General features: G+C 45.1%; 1 protein-coding gene across 1 annotated transcript; it reads left to right on the forward strand.

The window, feature by feature from the left end:
* The first annotated feature begins 1,263 nt into the window (after nucleotides 1–1,263).
* Nucleotides 1,264–15,971, forward strand: sh3tc2 (SH3 domain and tetratricopeptide repeats 2). Its single transcript, XM_036548980.1, has 18 exons — nucleotides 1,264–1,402; nucleotides 2,091–2,189; nucleotides 3,139–3,267; nucleotides 4,248–4,375; nucleotides 4,630–4,735; nucleotides 4,875–5,018; nucleotides 6,426–6,618; nucleotides 7,148–7,221; nucleotides 7,458–7,653; nucleotides 8,159–8,292; nucleotides 8,422–8,472; nucleotides 8,774–10,492; nucleotides 10,680–10,857; nucleotides 11,309–11,459; nucleotides 11,897–12,019; nucleotides 12,950–13,100; nucleotides 13,786–13,982; nucleotides 14,827–15,971. Exons 1-18 carry the CDS (start codon nucleotides 1,351–1,353, stop codon nucleotides 15,040–15,042), a joined length of 4,041 nt encoding a protein of 1,346 aa, XP_036404873.1. The 5' UTR covers nucleotides 1,264–1,350; the 3' UTR covers nucleotides 15,043–15,971.
* Nucleotides 15,972–17,517: the final 1,546 nt, after the last annotated feature.

Consider the following 17,517-nt stretch of genomic DNA (forward strand, 5'->3'; position numbering starts at 1 on the left):
CTGCCTGTCTGCGCCCAGCCGGGGCATCAGGGGGGCTTCCATTCTTGCTGCTGATGCACTCTGGACTGTTTCAGCACGAAGAGACCTAAGAAAATCACTCTTACCTAATGGGCATAATGTTGCTTGAGCACCAGGCTAATAGACTATTGTCTTACATCTTCCGAGCCATTGCTTTCCGTCTTTGCAATATAAACAATAACTGTGGGGAAGTGGGGTGGGGGTGGGGAGGGGGGGTGTGGAGGGATATGAGTAGTCTGATCCATTTACACGACACGCTTTCATACACACACACACTCACACTCACACACACACACACACACTTACAGAAATGCTCAAACATAAACACACGCAGTCAAAATCCAACGTTTAAGACTTCTTAGCTCTCAGGAGAAGATCAATCTGGCTGGCACAAAGTGCCAGCAGAGGAGGACAAAGAGCCAGCCGTCTGCTCTCGGCTCTCGGCTCTCGGCGTTATGAGCCTCTTCCGCTGTTCTCTCCGTCTGCGTCCCGGCAACAGCGCCCAGGCTGGAATCCTCTCCCTCCCCCGAGCCCGCACAAAGCCACAGTCTGTGCGAGCGTCAGCTGCGGCATGTTCCAAACCTGAGGCTCCAGTGAGGGCTCCACAGCGCCCCCTGGAATCTGCGGGGGTAGACGTCGAGCGCTGCTCAAGTTCATCCCGCGAACGTCTGCGGAGAAAGCTGTGTCAAAATAATAAAGGTTGCGCAATAAGGGTGAGAGCATCAGCATCGGGCTGCAAGTTCAGCCTTCTGGCTGGCATGGCTGCCCCCGGAACCTTCCCATGTGGGAGATACCAAAGAGCCTTGCTTAATATTTCACTATGTGACAGAAGTCTAGGTGGGGCTCAGTGGCATTATTGCAAGCAGCAACAGAGCATGCTTCACAACTGTACCACAGAAATGAAATCATGGTAATGTCAACTGAATCTGGCCATCGATATCAGTCTGGGTGACAGAGCGGAACAGACTGGAGCATACACATTTTTCAGAATGTTTATCAGTGCGAGCAATGCAACCGCGAACGTGAGGTCTGGCTCACAGGGGCCCCCTGGCACACGGGGGCACCGAGCGACCCACACAAGCATGCCAACAGCACAGTGCAGCACAGAGCGCTTTGTGCATTGAGAGCCTGGGGAGAGCGAGAGAGAGGAGAGAGGAGAGAGGGAGAGAGAGACAGACAGAGGGAGAGAGAGAGAGAGAGAGGGAGAGGGAGAGAACCACAGCTACTTGCGAGCTGCATCGCAGTTCGTCTGCAAAAGCGCAGCTGATCCCCGGGACACGAGACTGCACGCAGGGGCGCCGATCCCGGTGCCCCGCCGGAAACGGACCCCGCATGGCGCTGTGCTGCTCAGGACCGTCTCTGAGAAACTGCTTCTTGTTTTCAGGTTCGTCCCCGCCCCGGTTCTCATGCCTTTTGCCATGAGAAGGAAGAGTAACTTGTGCAGACAAACATCTGTGTATTTCCGTGCAGTATGGGTAATGCATTAACTAATGAAGGTAATGGGCATGACCGGGTCTTTGCATGGAACGCTGTGTGTGCCGCTCAGTGGTGTTGTCACTAACTCCGCAGCATGCTGTCGGGAATATTAAGTTAGCTGTATTTTTCCCCCCATGTATGCGTCAACGCTTTGTGTCTCTCCGTCTTGTTTTGAAAGGCAGCGACTGGTAAACAGTCTGTTGAGTCATGTTTTGGCTGGACTGGGGGGTCCCTTTAGCGAAGGGTGTCAAGTCGGGATGTTGACAGTTAAATCCTCCCTGGTGTTTTTGCAGCCAGACAAATGATGGTGCAAGTGGCATCTAGCCTCCTAAGCAAACCCTCTCAGACCAGTGTTGTTGCCTTCGAGACCACTTCACCAAGGGTACATGTGCTGTCGTGTGTGCATCCGTGTCGGTGCCTGCCAGGCCATCGCCATGTCTGAGGCTGCTGCTCGTGGAAAGTTGCCTGTTGGTGGAGTTGTTTACTGTGCAGTGTTGCCGTGCATCTTTGTGTCACTGTGCCCCTGACCCTCGCTTAGCCATCACACAACCATTCAGCAAACGTACTACACTGTAAACCTGCTTTCCTCTTCACAGACATATCGCCTGCCGAGCTAGATGCCCTATGGAGGGAGCCACCGTACACCCTGGCTGGAGCCAATGAGCTCTTCCCAGGAAATGACATCATGACTACAGGTAAGATCATGATATGTCAAAGTTATCTTTTTGCTTCTCAGTATAGTCTTTCAATAGTGATGTGGGCAAACAGATGTGTTTTAATGCGCTGGTAACACCATAAGTTGATAAGCGCTCAAACAGTGAACAAATGGTTTATGGTAAGAAACGTGAAATGAGAGAGTTTATTTATTGTCTGGAAATGAGGCAATTGCTCTTGTTTTAACAAAGACTTTCTGTTCCAAAGTCTGTGTGACCAGTCTACAAAATGAGGAAGCATCGGGGACATCCTCTCCTTACAATGCACAATCTGGGAAAGCCGTTATCATTGTAAAGCAAGGAAATTCGACCATTCTCAGCATCTGCTACCATAGATATTTATAGACACTACATAGTCTCCAGATCCTGTTTACACAAAGCAGTAGGAAACTGCACACTCATTAATATAATTCTCATGTAATCACTGATATGAACAAAACACCATATAGAGCATTAGAAATAATGCTAGCATGACTATTTCAACAGGGCTCATTTATTTTAGTTAACGGAATGAGGACCTCTCAAATGCAAACCTCTCTCCTCATCCAAAAAAGCAAGGGTGTGTTGAAGCACTGTTTTACATCCCAGTGTGTGAGAAATGCAAGAGCACAATGGGCGCTATAGAAACAGTGAATAACAGCAGTGTCATTCATGTATTTAATTAAAGGTCTGAATTTTTTACTTCCTGTTTGCATATTTTGGGATCTCTTTGTGTAACCAGTTTCAGACTGGAGATAGCAATGGCCATGGGAGGAATGTAAAGCAATGAAAATGAGACGTCAGTGTATTTGTTTTGACAATACTTTAAATAGACTGCATTTGAATTTTAACCACTGAAAGCATTTACACTCACAGTGCTTTGGCTATCACCAAACAAAGTTTTCGGTCACGTGGGTGTCTGGTTGATGCGTGTCCTTGTTTTTTGGGGCAGGCGAGGAGGACCCCGCACCAGAGCAGGAAGTGGAGCCAGACCCGGACTCCGGCAGTTACTGGAGAGAGAAGGAGGCGTTCAGCAGGGGGAGCACTGTATCTCTGGCGGTGGGGGAGAGGTTCTCGTCAGGTGAGCGCCAACCGCCACCTCGGGGGCGTCCCGCGTCACGCTCATGCGAGCGGAATCGCTAACACTCAGTCACAGTGTACACACAGCCATCAGCAGCCACACTCAGTCAAACCAAAGTCGTCGTCAAAGCCAATTACTCCGCCTGCGTCTCGCTCTCACTCATTTTCTCACCATTGCAGGTCCATGAGTTTCCAATTACGACAGTCACTCATCTTTAATCACATCTTTAATCTTTTCTCCAAGTGCTTTCCCAAATATATCGCCTTGCCCTGTCTGATGAATGGTCCACATGCTCTCACTTTGGGGCTCTGCGACTTTGATGACAGTGGGAGCGCAGCTTCATTATCAATTACACAGCGGTTCCTTTTAATCCCGCAATCTGGTGTTGTTTGACCCACAGCGGGTCAGCGGCGAAACATCTTGAAACTCATATTTAATATTTTAGCGGCAATCAAGCGTTCCCAGCTGTTCCTTGCTCCGGCAGCCGCAGAATCTCACAGAGCGCGGGGTGCCATGAGACGAGCTCTCAGTCCATCCATCTGTTCTTCCTCAGAGTAATAACCCCATTACAGCAATGTGAAGCATTCAGCAGGCCCACCCCCCCCCCCCACCACCACCACCACCCCTCCACCGATTTCCATGTACAGTTTTACCATATACAGTTCCATTAAATGCACTTGAAAAGCTGGAATGCGGGATGACCTCCCTTGACTTCTCTTTGTATGTTGTACTATACTTGCCAATGTCTGTCCTCCATACACCAAAAGGGCCACTGCTTTACTGTTTTTACAAAATTCCCCAATTCCATTCATTACTCTGCAAAAGTATGGTCCCAACACCATGCTACTGTTTATCTTCCGTATAGAGCACTTTGGACCAATTTTAATCTCAGTTATATTAATCAGTTATATTTTCACCTACACAGTACATAATGTTTTTGTCATACACCTGGACTCAAACACATGTTTCCTGATGCGCAGATGTGCTGCTGGTGTTCAGCGGGAGGCGGCGGTCCAGCGCAGAGCCGGACAGTGACCTGCAGGAGGCGCTACGCACACGACTGAGGGTGGTGGAGAGCAACAGCCAAGATGTCATTCAGCTCTTCAAGGTCAGTTGGGTGCATTGGGACGGCGGAGGGAGCGGAGCGAGGGAGGGATTTGTGCTCCGCCCCGAACTCATCTTCACTTCATCCAACGACCTTTCTAATCTAATCTAATCTAATTTAAAGATGTATACTCGTGTGCAAAACAGGAACACACAGAGACAAGACTCGGCAATAACAGCTGAGCTTTGAGTTTTGTTCGAGTGCTCGGGGTACTTGCTGACACTGACGATCCCGCTATCCCATCTCTCGCTGTTTAGGACCTGTCTGCGCGTCTGTTGTCAGTGCACGCTGAGAAGGACTGCTTCGTCATCACGTTCAAGACAGTCGAGGAGATCTGGAAGTTCTCCACCTACCTGGCTTTAGGTAGGGCAGGGATCGTGCTGGAGTGCAATAGGGGTGGGCGGGGGTGCAGCCCTCTGGAAGTGTGCGGCTGGTTTTGGTAACTCTTGGTTTGTCAATGTGTGATGAAGGCAATGATATGGCAATGCTGCGCTTTCACCAGGTTATGTGGCACGGTGCCTGGAGAACTTCCTCTGTGACCAGGCCTTCTGGCTGGACTCGGCCCGTCTGAGTGATGTGGAGATATGTGTGACGGTGGATGAAGAGCACCTGGCCACGCTCTACCTGGGGCTCCTCCTGCAGGAAGGCAAGAACTCTACCTAGACAGTATGGGTGTGAGGCTTCACAAACTCCCCAATGTGTGGCTCATATGACTCAGTGATTGACAGCACATGACAGTTCCAACAATTACGAGGTTCACTGAGCCACACTCTCCCAACACTCACTCTAACCTCTCTGTCTGACCCCTGAGCTCAGCTCATAGCATAGAGAACACAGACAATGGTCCTGTGAAATAGCAGCCGGAGATAGGGTTAGGCAACTGAACTGGCAACCAGAGTCAGTGGCTTACACCCTTGGACAAAGTACTTAACCTTAAGTGCTTTGGTGAATATCCAGCTCTATAAAAGTTTAATATGGCAGATGTATGCTATGTAAGTCATTCTGGAAGAGGACGCCTGCTAAGTAAACACTAAAATGCACATGGGCTGAATCCTTTTTCAGTTACGCTTTCAGTTTGTAAACATCATGCTTCAGATAGTCTGCATTCTCTACATCTTATCTTTACAGTAAACCCCATAATAATTTCCTTGTTATAAAAGGCAGGGCTCATGCACTGAAACATATTTGTAAGGTGTTATACTATGGGAGAACTGCTGCATGTGTGTATGCGTTTTGCTGTAGGGCAGGATAACTCGAACTGGAACAAACTGGACGCACCCGTTCCAGGCTAGCAATGGACTGAACGATGTTCAAAGCTATCAACCCATGGCTGACATCCTTCAGAGGCAGTTGTGGTTTTTTCCGCCAACAGTAGCACTCCTCCAAGTTGCCATGCCAGACATATTTCTCATTTGTAATGTAAAGACACCTGCTGGCTTGTTTCCATCGGCCACATGTAAGTTGATAGCCTAAGCAGACACAACTCTATTAAAAACAACCTCTGTTTCCTTACATTGTCTTGAGGTGCAGTTTACTATGGGAGGTTGACAGATGTCTAGCTCTTTTACATCCTACATTCCTCATGGTGGTAACCAACCACCAATTAGTGCTACTGGTAGCCAGTTAGCTGAAACACTAGCTCCTGGGGGCTGTATCACAGAGCTGACTTAAGTAATTTATGTTTAGTATAAGTTATATAAAAGACTTCATTTGGCCCTACAATCCAAGTCAGGCTTGTTCCATTACATTATGGGCATTTAGCAGATGCTCTCATCCACAGCGACTTACATTGGGTAAAGTTTTTTATATATTACCATTTATGCAGCTGGATATTTACTAAGGCAATTTCGGGTTAAATGCCTTGCCTAAGGGTACAACAGCAGTGCTCCAGTGGGGAATCAAATCAGCAACCTTTCCTGCTCCTTACCACTATGCTACACTGCCACCCTGTTCCTTTCAAAGCACCCGTGTAAGAAGTCTCCACACTGCTGCCTGAAAACATCGTGGATGGAACATCAAGCCCTTTTGGTGACTTTGCTCCTTTTGTGTTCAGGGTCCTTCTTTGCAAAGGCTCTGTCCAACAGTGAGCCCTCAGAGGATGAGGACCTGGCGTACAGGAAGAACGACCTGGTCATGGTGAGGGACATTGGGCAGGACACCATGTGGGAGGGCACGCTGCTGGCTACTGGTCAGCATGGCCTGGTGCCAGTGCACTCCATGCAGCCCCTGCCCTACCCTTTCTACCAGTGAGTAACTAAAGCAGCTTGTAGTGTTTTCACAGCCACTATTACTAATCATAGTCTTTAATGTATTATTTTGGGAATTGACCTATGCAGTAGGTCCATATACTGTACATTGAAATGAAAAATTGCATATGGCTAGATGTAGACAAACAGTCCCAGAGAGCCCTTTGGTGTTCTGTGCAAGGTGTTCAATGTGTTCAGCCAAACACAATAGCTGAGACTGAATTTCAAATACAGTTTTCTCAGAAGATCTATTCTGTAAAATCATGAGATACATATAAATCTGTTTTTAGCTGGTATATATTTGTCGAGACCAAGATAAAATGCCTTTTCAAGGGCATTTAGAGATGCTCCCTGAGAAAATGAAACAATGCCCAATTGTTCAACCACTTTCCCTGGGTTCAATATCCAAAAGCTGGTTGACTCAACTCCAATCAGTTTTACTTTGAATATTAATAATAAGATGAATTGATACAATCCCAGATTTACAAGTCAAGAGGGTGCCATCATCATCATTTGATCTTTCTTTCAGGTGGTTTCTCAGGAAATACCCAGGAAGTGCTGCAGGCTCCCCAGCTACTAAAGGGCAGTTGTATCATCCTATTGGTGAGTGTCTTATGACCCTTAATGTATTTTACATACATTACACCATTATGCAGATTAGATGTGTCTGTGTAACTGGCATTTTGTCAACTATGACCATATAATACTTTTATATATCTATCCACTACTGAAGCCAAACACAAATTTTCATTTGTTTTCACTTCTAATCTTTTCCATACATAAATGTAATTGGTCCATGTGGTTCAGGTTTGCCCTATACCCCTGTAATGCTTTTCTAGTGGTGGGTACCTGTGTAGCAGCAGTGGACCACAACCCTACAGGGCAAGATGAACTCCAATTCAGCCAGGGGGACCTGATTGAGGTGGTGGGCTTCCTGTTCGCCAGCCTGGACATGTTCATAGGAAAGCACTTCTCCAGTGGCCAGACAGGATTTGTCCAGAAGATTCATGTGAAGCCGGAGAACATCAGACCACTGTGAGCTCACCCATAGTAGGAGATTGCATGAGTCATGTCTTGACAATGAGGTCATAGTTCTCTGGTGGCGGTATGGTATACGATCTAGTGTCATAAGAAAAAGTGTTCAGATCCCATGTGGAACATTGTTGTTGCATCCTTGCACAAGACATTTATTTGTAAAATAATTTACCTTGATGTTTTCACGATAAATGAGTACAAATAATTATTGTAATAAACATTGAACAGTTACTTTGCAATAACACATAACAACTATTTTATACATTGACAGAACTACACAAAAAGATTCCTCATCTGTATTTCCTCATTTACCCTAAGTCTACAGACCAGCTTTTTGAAAACAAAAAAAAAGATGTGAGCTTGTATGTTTGAGGTCACCTTATTTATCTATTTTCTGACCTTTGGGTGATTAAAGTTTCTTTTATTGGTGGTGGGGGGGGTTGTGATGGAAAGGTTGAAATGAGAGTCATGTGTTGATAAAGCTGCCTTTGTTGCCCTCTCCCAGAGACGGACAATTGGTCTTTCTCAGCGAGGAAGAGAAGGCGACACTGTCTCAGTTTAACCCCTGCGCCGAACAGTACTACACTGGCCTCTTGAACAAGCTCTCCACCACTGACATCAGCACTGTGTATAGATTAGGTGAGGACTGTGACGGCCTATTGAGAGGTCCTCTTTGGTAGCTTCAGTGTAATGTCACTCAATGACTGGCTTTCTGTTTCATAAACACCGAGGGAAACCCTCTGACTGGCGTCTGTCTTGATTGTGCAGATAGATTGGACAAATCGGACTTCGCTTACGTCAAAAATCAACCAAAGCAAGGTAAATACAGGGGAAATTATCACATCAGTGTTCAGTTTTTTTTTACTTATGCACTGTTATAAATGTGCTCTGCATGAATGTTTTTTTCAACATGTTTTATCACTGTTTCATTACAACTGTACATCATGACATCAGTATATCTGACTATACTTCAGACCAATTATTGGATTACAAGAAGTGCAAAATAGTACACGTAATACAGAAAACAGAAATCAATATGTATAAATAATTCACATGCTACAGAGACTGGACACGAATAATGGAGTTTTCTAAAGACTGGGTTTGCATTGACCTCTTTCAGAGCATAAGCCCCCAGTCAGCGCCCGCCAGAGCATGATATCGGAGAAAAGTGACACGCCCCCATACCATTCATCACCACGGCCATCCGTCTATGCCTCCCAGAGTCACCTGGAGAGGGACAATGAGGCCCTCTCCTTCACCCTGGATGACACCTTCAAAGAGATGGATGAATTTGAGGAGGACCCTCCGCACTTCTTGGATGAGAGCAGCTGGGAGGCCGAGGAGGCTGAGCTTTATGACCCCACCCTCACCCTCCTCAACCAGGACCAGTTCCAAGAGTCCTTCCGGGCACTGTACGACCTCTCCTACTCCTTCCTGGACACCACCTTCAGCGGGTTCCTAGAGGAAGAGCTGCTCCAGCACCTGGAGAGCGTGAGGGAAAGTGCAAAGAAAAACAGGATGTGCTGGGCCCACAGGCGGGTGTGCTTCCTACTGGGCCGGCTCTGTGCCAAAAAGAGCAAGTACTCCCAGGCCAGAGTGTACTTCGAGGAGGCCCTGGGCGTACCGGTGGACGGCTTTGCCGATCTCCTCCTCCTGATCGCCCTCTACACCAACCTCACGGCCATCTACCTGAAGCAGAGGCTGACTGAGAAGCTCCACCTCACGCTGGAGAAGGCCAGCGCGTTGCTGCTCTGCCTGCCCCAGCACGACTTCTGCTCCGTCGACGAGTTCGAGGTCCTGAAGCTTGTCCTCCGCAGGGCCATCGTGGAGAGCGACAAGCACCTGGAGGCTCGGACCTGCTTTCTCATCGTGGACCTTTTCTTGCAGCTGAGGAAGATGGAGGATGCCCTGCCGTTTGTGGAGAGGCTGCAGTTCCTCACCATCAGCCTCTCCGAGGAGGCAGAGAGGTCCATCGTCCCGGTGGATCTGAACTGGATGCTGAGCAGGCTCTACCATAAGAAATACTTACCCTACCTCACTTTGGCAGCACTGAGCTTGGACTCAGGGCAGGGCAGGACCTTGCAGGATGCTTTCCAGAAGATCGAGCTCTTCATTAAGAACTCCGTTAGGCTCAACCCGCAGTGGAGAGAGGGCACCACGCTGCTCCCGGCGCAGATCGTGGTGTACCTCCAGCAAGCCCTGTCCATTGCTAGCCAGGGGGACGACATGAAGACCCAGAGGGACTTGTGCCTGAGCCTGGCTAGCGTGTACCAGCAGCATGGCGCGCTGGATAAGGCCGTCCAGTGCGCCCAGCGGGCCATGCAGACCGGGGGCCACATCAGCGAGGAGGAGGGTTTCGAGGCCTCTGTGCTGCTGGCCTGGCTGCTGGTGCTGACGGGGGAGCCGGAGGGAGCCTCCGTCACCCTGAGGCCCCTACTGCAGTCTCTCCACGAGACGGACAGCCCCACCCAGAGGGGCGTGGTCTACAACCTGCTGGCTCTGTGCCTCAGGAAAGAGGGGCGGGTCCCGGAGGCCGCCCGCCACTTCTACTGCGCGCTGCAGATCTCCCGCGAGAACGGGAACAAGCGCAACGAGGCGCTGGCCCTGGCCAACCTGGGCTGCCTGGCGCTGTCCGTCGGGGCCCCAGCGCTGGCGGAGCGCTTTCTCCACCGGTCCCTGCGGCTCTTCCTGGAGCTGTCGGAGAGCCCCACGGACGGCGAGCACGCGCAGGCCTTCCTCTGGCTGGGGAGGAGCTACAGAGACAGGGGGATGACCCAGAACGTGAGGGTGTGCTACGAGATGGGGCTGCTGATCGCCATCAGTGCCAAGAACCTTCACAGTGAGTGGACATTCAAATAAAACGAATCAGCTCTGCTAGAACCTTCTCGTTCAATTCCTTCAGTACCCAGTTAATAAAACCAAATCGTATATATATATAAATAAAAATAGTATAAAACTAAAAATAAATTGTTTCTAGCATGTATGATGCCCTAGTTGACTTCTGTCCTCCTCTCTGGTCACTGTAGGTCAGATGGTGGTGGCTAAAGCACTGAGTCGTTTGTATGCAGACTTGCTGTTGTATGGACAGTGTATTATCTACTACGAACACTGTGTGGCACTATCACGGGAGCTCAAGGACAAGAGACTAGAGGGAGAATACCTGGAGATCCTCAGTAGTCTGTATCTCTCATTAAACACAGAGAAGTAAGACACTTGTTTGTTATTGCATGCTTCTCCCGTATGTCTTTGTTGATCAGCTTGTCCAGATATTATAGATTTCAGGTCTGGATCTTGAATCTGTGGTTCCTTGGACTTAGTGGACTGAATTCTGTACTGTTTTTGTGACTGGATGAGTTTCATGTCCTGTCATGTCAAAATATTATGTCTAGTTGTTTATGTAAGTGCTTGCTGTTTAAAAGTGATGCTTCAGCTACAGTTCATTCAAAGAAAATAAGAAAGATAAAATATTTATTCTCTCTTATCAGGCACTTTCCATAATTTGGTTTGCTTTATTCTTCAGATAAGCCGCTGGCCTAAAATACACACAGGTGTTTAATGCTCGACACACAGCACAGCTGATATCACAGCATGACATTTGTGCTGCAAATAATGGCTTAGCATCGGTCTTCAGAATTAATTTAAGGACATTTTTCAGGTCTTCAAGGAAGTCACTGGACTACACCAAGCAAAGTCTTCGGATCTCCATTGATCTGGGGAAAAGAGAGGAGGAATCGCAGACATGGCTTCAGGTGGGAAGAATCTATTACCTGATCCAGGAGGATGAGCTGGCTGACATGTACCTTCAGGTAAGAGATACAGTCTCACCTGAGATCCGTTCATAGCATTAGCCAGACTGACTGACAGAGAGAGGGGAGAGAGACAGATACAGAAAAAGAAAGGGAAGAAAAGTGAAGGAGGAGTCATAACAGAGAGAACTCTAAGCAGGAGTGTTGTCTGGAGGAAAAGTTAGGCGTTGACCTTTGAGTCTTCAAGGACCATGTCTCTGCACTAGTTCGAACAGCAATGTGGACACAACTTCTTTTTTCTTTTTAACAGTACAGTCTGTCAAAGAATCAGTTGCATGAAGTCTTTTTGTACAAACAGATATGCACCCCTTAGAAAAGAAACCCTTATAAGAGTCAAATCAAAGCACTGGGAAAATGTGATTCTTATAAGGGGAGTGGATAGTGGAAAATCCCTTATCAGCTGTTGTAAATAGTTGCTTTATAAACATCTCTTACAGGCGGCAGTAAAAACAGCCCTTAGAGTCAATGATCCACACTTTGCCATGAACATTTACGAGGAGGCTGGGGACGTCTTCTATAAAGGACACAGAAAACGCTTATCTGCTCTGCCATTCTATAGGGTAGGTTTCTTGAAGGCATTGGCATGTATGATTAGACATTTGTTTACGTTACATAATCTGTTCCTCTTGTGAATAAGAAAAGGATCAAAGTCTGTTGTTACTGTGTGTCTATTCTAATGCTATGGTGACAGCCACGCTTACCTTCCTTATCTCTCTGTACAGTGGCTCTGAGGTACAAAACACAAATACAAAAAACAATGCAAAAACAAAACAAAAAAAAAAACTTGCAACCTTGATATGTGGATGCAAAATACAAACAGAAAAACTTGCAGCCCTGACGTGCAAAACACAAAAACAAGAAGAAAACACAATGATAAAAACTTGCAAAACACAAATCAAATACCTCTAAATTCCTGGCAAAGCAGGCACTGATTATTTGAACAGTAGATGCCTACGGCCACCTGCTTTTTTGTGTAGTACTGTGAGTTTCATTTAATTGTTTTCCTGCCATGGTGAGATAATAAAGCAGAATTCTGGCATTTAAGCATTTTAGTAATTGACAAGGTGGGTGACATGTACACCACTTATTCAAATAACCAAGAATCAAGAATTTGATGGTACTGGGATCAGTGTGACGCGTGAGAAGTCCTCCCATTATGAGAAGTCTTTGTATCTGCGTTTTGTGCTCCAAGGCTGCAAGTTTTTGTTTTTGTGTTTTGTACCTCAAGGCCGCAAAGTTTTGTTTTTGAATTTTGTTTTTTTTGAGTATATGAGAACAGAGATCCTCATTGAAACAGGCAGATATAGATTGTCTCAAGGTTGATCAATAAATTTAAATGTAAAAGTCAAAAATTTTGAATCTTCAGTAACAGCAGAAGTAATGGTTGATATTGACAGATTTTATAAAAAGAACATTCATTTCTATTATGTGCTGTCATTGGCTTGTTTATGTTTTCACTGTAAATTGTGTACTATTTTACATTCGTGCAGGACGGGAGTCTGCCCTTTGCTAGAAGTATCAAGGATGTCCAGTCAGAATTTCGGCTTTTGAGTAAGATCACTGAGCTGTTGATGAACCTGGAGCAGTATGAGGAGGCCCTGCAGTATGCCATTCTCGCTGTGCAGATCAGCACAGCTACCGGTACGCGTCCTGCCTGCATTCACAAATAGCATCATTTATTGTCATAATAGACACCCGTATCCAGGGTTAAATTATGGCTTGGGCCAGTCTGCCTCCATGTTATGGAAGTTTGTATATGGATGGCCCAGTACAAAACACCCACAGGCAGGGGGGTGGGAGGGCAGGGTCCACCTTAAGATGGTGGACATGCTGAATACTTTTCATGGATCTTTTTTGAAATTACAGGGTTAAAAGTGAATGTCTCTTTTGTGAAAGTATTTTGAATTAAACAGGAGCATTTTTACATTTCTTATATAGTGAAGATACACCTAGGAAAAGCTGCTCCTCTTGCTCCTGAAGCTCATTAACCCCCCCCCCCCCACACACACACACACACACACACACACCTCCCAGTAGTAAAAGTACCTAAACTAAATTGTGGCAGTTTCCTATACAGTCCAGTACCTTTTGATATACAGCCCTTTTGCCTGACCACTCTTCTGCAATGTTTAACAACATGAATGATATCAGTTTCAAATGTAGTTAGGATTCAGATTTTTAACTGTCACAGCTTCAGTCTTGGACAAAAGACTAATTGAATGAGAAATGTATCTTCGAATCTTCCACTTACTCTAATCTACTATAATCTTGGATAATCAATTTGTGGTAATCATATATAGCCTCCTGAAATGTTTCTGTTACTTAGGTGTGCGCCTGAAAGAGAGGGCAGCTTTCCACCGCCTGGCCACAGTGTACTTCTCCCTCCAGCAATTTGAGATGGCTGAGAACTACTACTTAAAGTCCCTGTCACTCAGCCGTGCTGTCCTGGAGCATAGCAGAGAGGCCCGATACTTTGTGAAAGTGTACTGCAGACTGGGAGATTTGACGCTACACAAATTAAAGGTAGGGGGAGTAGCGGTTTGTCTTTCACAGGATTTGGTGGCCAATGTCTTTACTGAAGCCACACTATGTGATTTTTAATAACTTCAAATTTGTTTTCACTGCCATATTGCTCAGATGGTCCTTTTAAATTCGATTTTCTACTTGTTCAGATGAGAACATGACAATGCATTACAGAGGCACTAGCATTGGTATTGAGCTTTCACTAGAATGTGATGGAAGAGCTTTGCTCAGTGCATCTCTGCACTTTGCCAGACTTTCTCTTTGTATCGTGTAACAAATTTACAAATTAAAATGACTGTGTCTCGAATGAATGAGGATAAAAATAGTTCCGTGCTTGATTCATTGTTCCATTTATTTTCTTTAGCTCAAAATAATTAGCAAGAAGTGGGCGAACAGTGAACAGTTTTTACAGATGCATTATTCAAGCAGAAGTAAGGCAGAACAAGTCTGGGCCAATTCCAGAAGTGTACTTACCATTATTCTCACACTTGGCCCCGCACTATGTCATTTTACTGAGGCCATTTGTAATCAATCTCAGTTGTGGTTTTTAGCTGAAAAGCAATCAAAAGCCAAGCATGGGCTCCAGGAACCTCAGGTCACACACCGTCATGTGATCTAAACACATAAATGTACAGAATGTGATCCTCCAAAAGCAAAACTATCCTCCAAAGCAAAACTAACTCCAAGGTAATTTTGTTATGCGCTTAATTCCTGTGCATGTGCTGTGTTTGAAGCCACAAATTGAACATAAACATATAGATGCTTCTGTGCTTGAGGTTTCAGTCCCTTTTAAGGAATGGCACAACAGACCCTTTAATACATTGGTTATTTTTTCCCTTCCCAGGATGCCTTTGATGCAGTGGGTTACTTCCAGCTGGCTCTGGCTGCAGCCCTGGAGGACCGGGAGAACCTGAGGGCGCTCTACGTGGTGTACATGAAGCTGGCGGAGATCCACGCCAACCACATGCCTGACGCAGAACTGAGTCAGGCCTACAGGGACAGCGCTCAGGCCCTGAGGAACGAACTGGCAGGAGACACAGGCACAGGCACCACGGCGTAGCCGTGAGAGGGGAAAGGGGAAAGGGGAGGGCCCGGAGCGCTGCCCAAAAACACGTGACCAGGGAGAGGGAGCACGTGTCAGGAACACAGCTCTGTCTCCTCTCGAACTCAGCCCCCTTCACGTGCCTTGAGGTGTATACTCAAGACTCTTTTCTTTAGCCCTCATTTTTTCTTCAGAATGCAGTTTACCTGACACTGGAACATCGCATTGACATTTATCTGCATGGCAATCATACCTTTACTCCCTTCTCCCAATGACGATTTTGACAGAGGGGAGAGACAATAACATGAGTGTTTGCTGATAGACAGAGCCATGCTTTTGAATCAATATTAAGTAAAATGTGTTAAGCTTCAATTTCTTTCTATTTATTTCAGAGATTACAGACCATGTTGTGTGTCCTTTGTAAATAAGACATTCTCTCACTATGCAAATAATTCCAACTTCAGTATACACTTCAGTTTTTGTTCTTATTTAAGTTATTTGTAAATGCTTGATTTTTTAATCAATTTTTTTTTTTGTCTTACACGTTTGCACTCACTGGAGGGTATCTGCACTTTTCTGAGACGTATTGTAACAGTTTTACTGAGACATAGTGCAACATTGCTGCTCTTGATTTGAGATACTGATTGTGTGTGTTTATCTGTGCCATTATTGCACACCAATTTATATGCTTGGCTATTGCTTGTGAATGCACCCTGCTGATGTGAAGTGACTAGCGTTCCTGTGACCTGGGCCTTTACAAGAGCAAACAGCATCGAGTGTTCACATCCTCAGGAGTCATTAGAGGGAGGTTTGCTACACATAGGGACGGCTGAAAACATGCTTTTAAACTCTGTTTTTGAATGTTTTATATGCTTTCCAGTCTCCACATAAGCATAGCCCATTAGCAGCTATTGCCTTTTTACTTCATTTTGTGAGTAATATCTTGACATCACTCTACCATGTTGCATTTCCTATTCAATAATTTAAAGAAATAATAGAAATACTGAATATTGAATAACTCTGAGTGTAAAAATAGATTTTTTTACAGAAACTATGTGATTTTATGAGTAATGCACAATGGTATTGCTGCCAAAGATACACTCAAGTAGAATGAAATTAGCTGCTAATATGTGAAATGTATTTTGTCGTACTTGCTACTCATGTGAAACAAACAAAAAAAAAAACATCAAAAAACATGTTTAGGATAATTATCCAATTATTGTCCAATGTCTTCCTATTTGTAATTCTATAGCCACGTCTGTCAGGAATGTTGCCCTGTATCACCGGACCCAGGCGTTATTAATACGGCTCCTGCTCTAGAAAACAGATTTTAAGCATTTTAAGACCTTTTATTCTGATCAGAGTTTTAGGATGCTGCCTCATTTTTGTACTTTTACTTTGACATTTCCCTCCAGAACCAGTTCAATCCCATCCTACTATGAATTTGCATAACAAAAATCAACTCATTGAGTTACTTAGTTATTTAATTAGAAACCAAAAAAAACAAAAAAACAAAGTGTGTTAAATTATAAATGGAGACAGCTGAATTTAGTTGTGTAAATTTGGAGTTTTGTATCTTTGTGTTGGTGAAAAATACAGATTGTATTGTAATATCCAATACTAAGGTAGTTGTCTCCATCTGTTGGATACATGGGGACATTACACTACATTGCCCAATTCTTGAATTTTATGTCGCCCTTGTCTCTGCATTTGCACCTGGCCACTCCATATGAAACTTGAGAATGCATTTTCTCTTCTGACATCAACTTTTCTTGTGGAAAAATAAAATACCACACACATACAGGAATAACTGTTCCAAGATTTTTAAGAATAAAAAAATGATTTTTTATCAAGTGATCGCTGAAATATATATGTCATGTGGCACAGGTATGTATATAGCTGCATGTGGAGGTCCGTTGACGACACAATATGTGCAACATTTTTAAGAAATATTTGCTACAGAAAAAGACTTTTGGTTTATACTTTTACCTTGTATTCTTAAAAAGGCATGAAACTTACCATATTTATAACCTTTGCAGTACTGGCAAGTTTGGCTCCACGACAGCAACAGCAAGAAAACAGTAACACAAATCTTTTAGGACCCAAATTCAACATTTCTGCACACTTTTTTGTTTTGCTATTTACTTGTACAAAAAAACACTTTATAGACAGGAAAACTGCTAAATTTAACAATCACTGTCTGAAATCCATGCTTGGTAATGTTGGTAATGCCTTTATGTGCTGAACTGTACAGCTCATGGTCAAAATGACCTAGGATTCGGCTTTTATTCCATAACTGCTCCTCAAATCCAACCGAACTGAATGCGTTGTGTCTACATGGGGTCAACTGGTACAACTTGTAATAATAGTAGAGAAAAGTACAGAACATGTGTTTCTGTGGTTCTCATTTTATTGCGGAAGTTTGGCTCTTTCGGACATAGGTGGAGTGCAAACAGGCAGCTTCCACTTTGCATCATTACCAGATTCTATTAA

Source organism: Megalops cyprinoides, chromosome 16 (genome assembly GCF_013368585.1).
Source record: "Megalops cyprinoides isolate fMegCyp1 chromosome 16, fMegCyp1.pri, whole genome shotgun sequence".
NCBI classification, from domain to species: Eukaryota; Metazoa; Chordata; class Actinopteri; order Elopiformes; family Megalopidae; genus Megalops; species Megalops cyprinoides.

Bases quoted from the DNA above. Each gene is read 5' to 3' on its own strand.
- sh3tc2 (XM_036548980.1), top strand. From the start codon at position 1,351: ATGGCGCTGTGCTGCTCAGGACCGTCTCTGAGAAACTGCTTCTTGTTT. The intron at 6,619-7,147 runs GTGAGTAACTAA...TCTTTCTTTCAG, and splicing joins CTGCCCTACCCTTTCTACCA to GTGGTTTCTCAGGAAATACC. The intron at 10,858-11,308 runs GTAAGACACTTG...GACATTTTTCAG, and splicing joins CTCTCATTAAACACAGAGAA to GTCTTCAAGGAAGTCACTGG.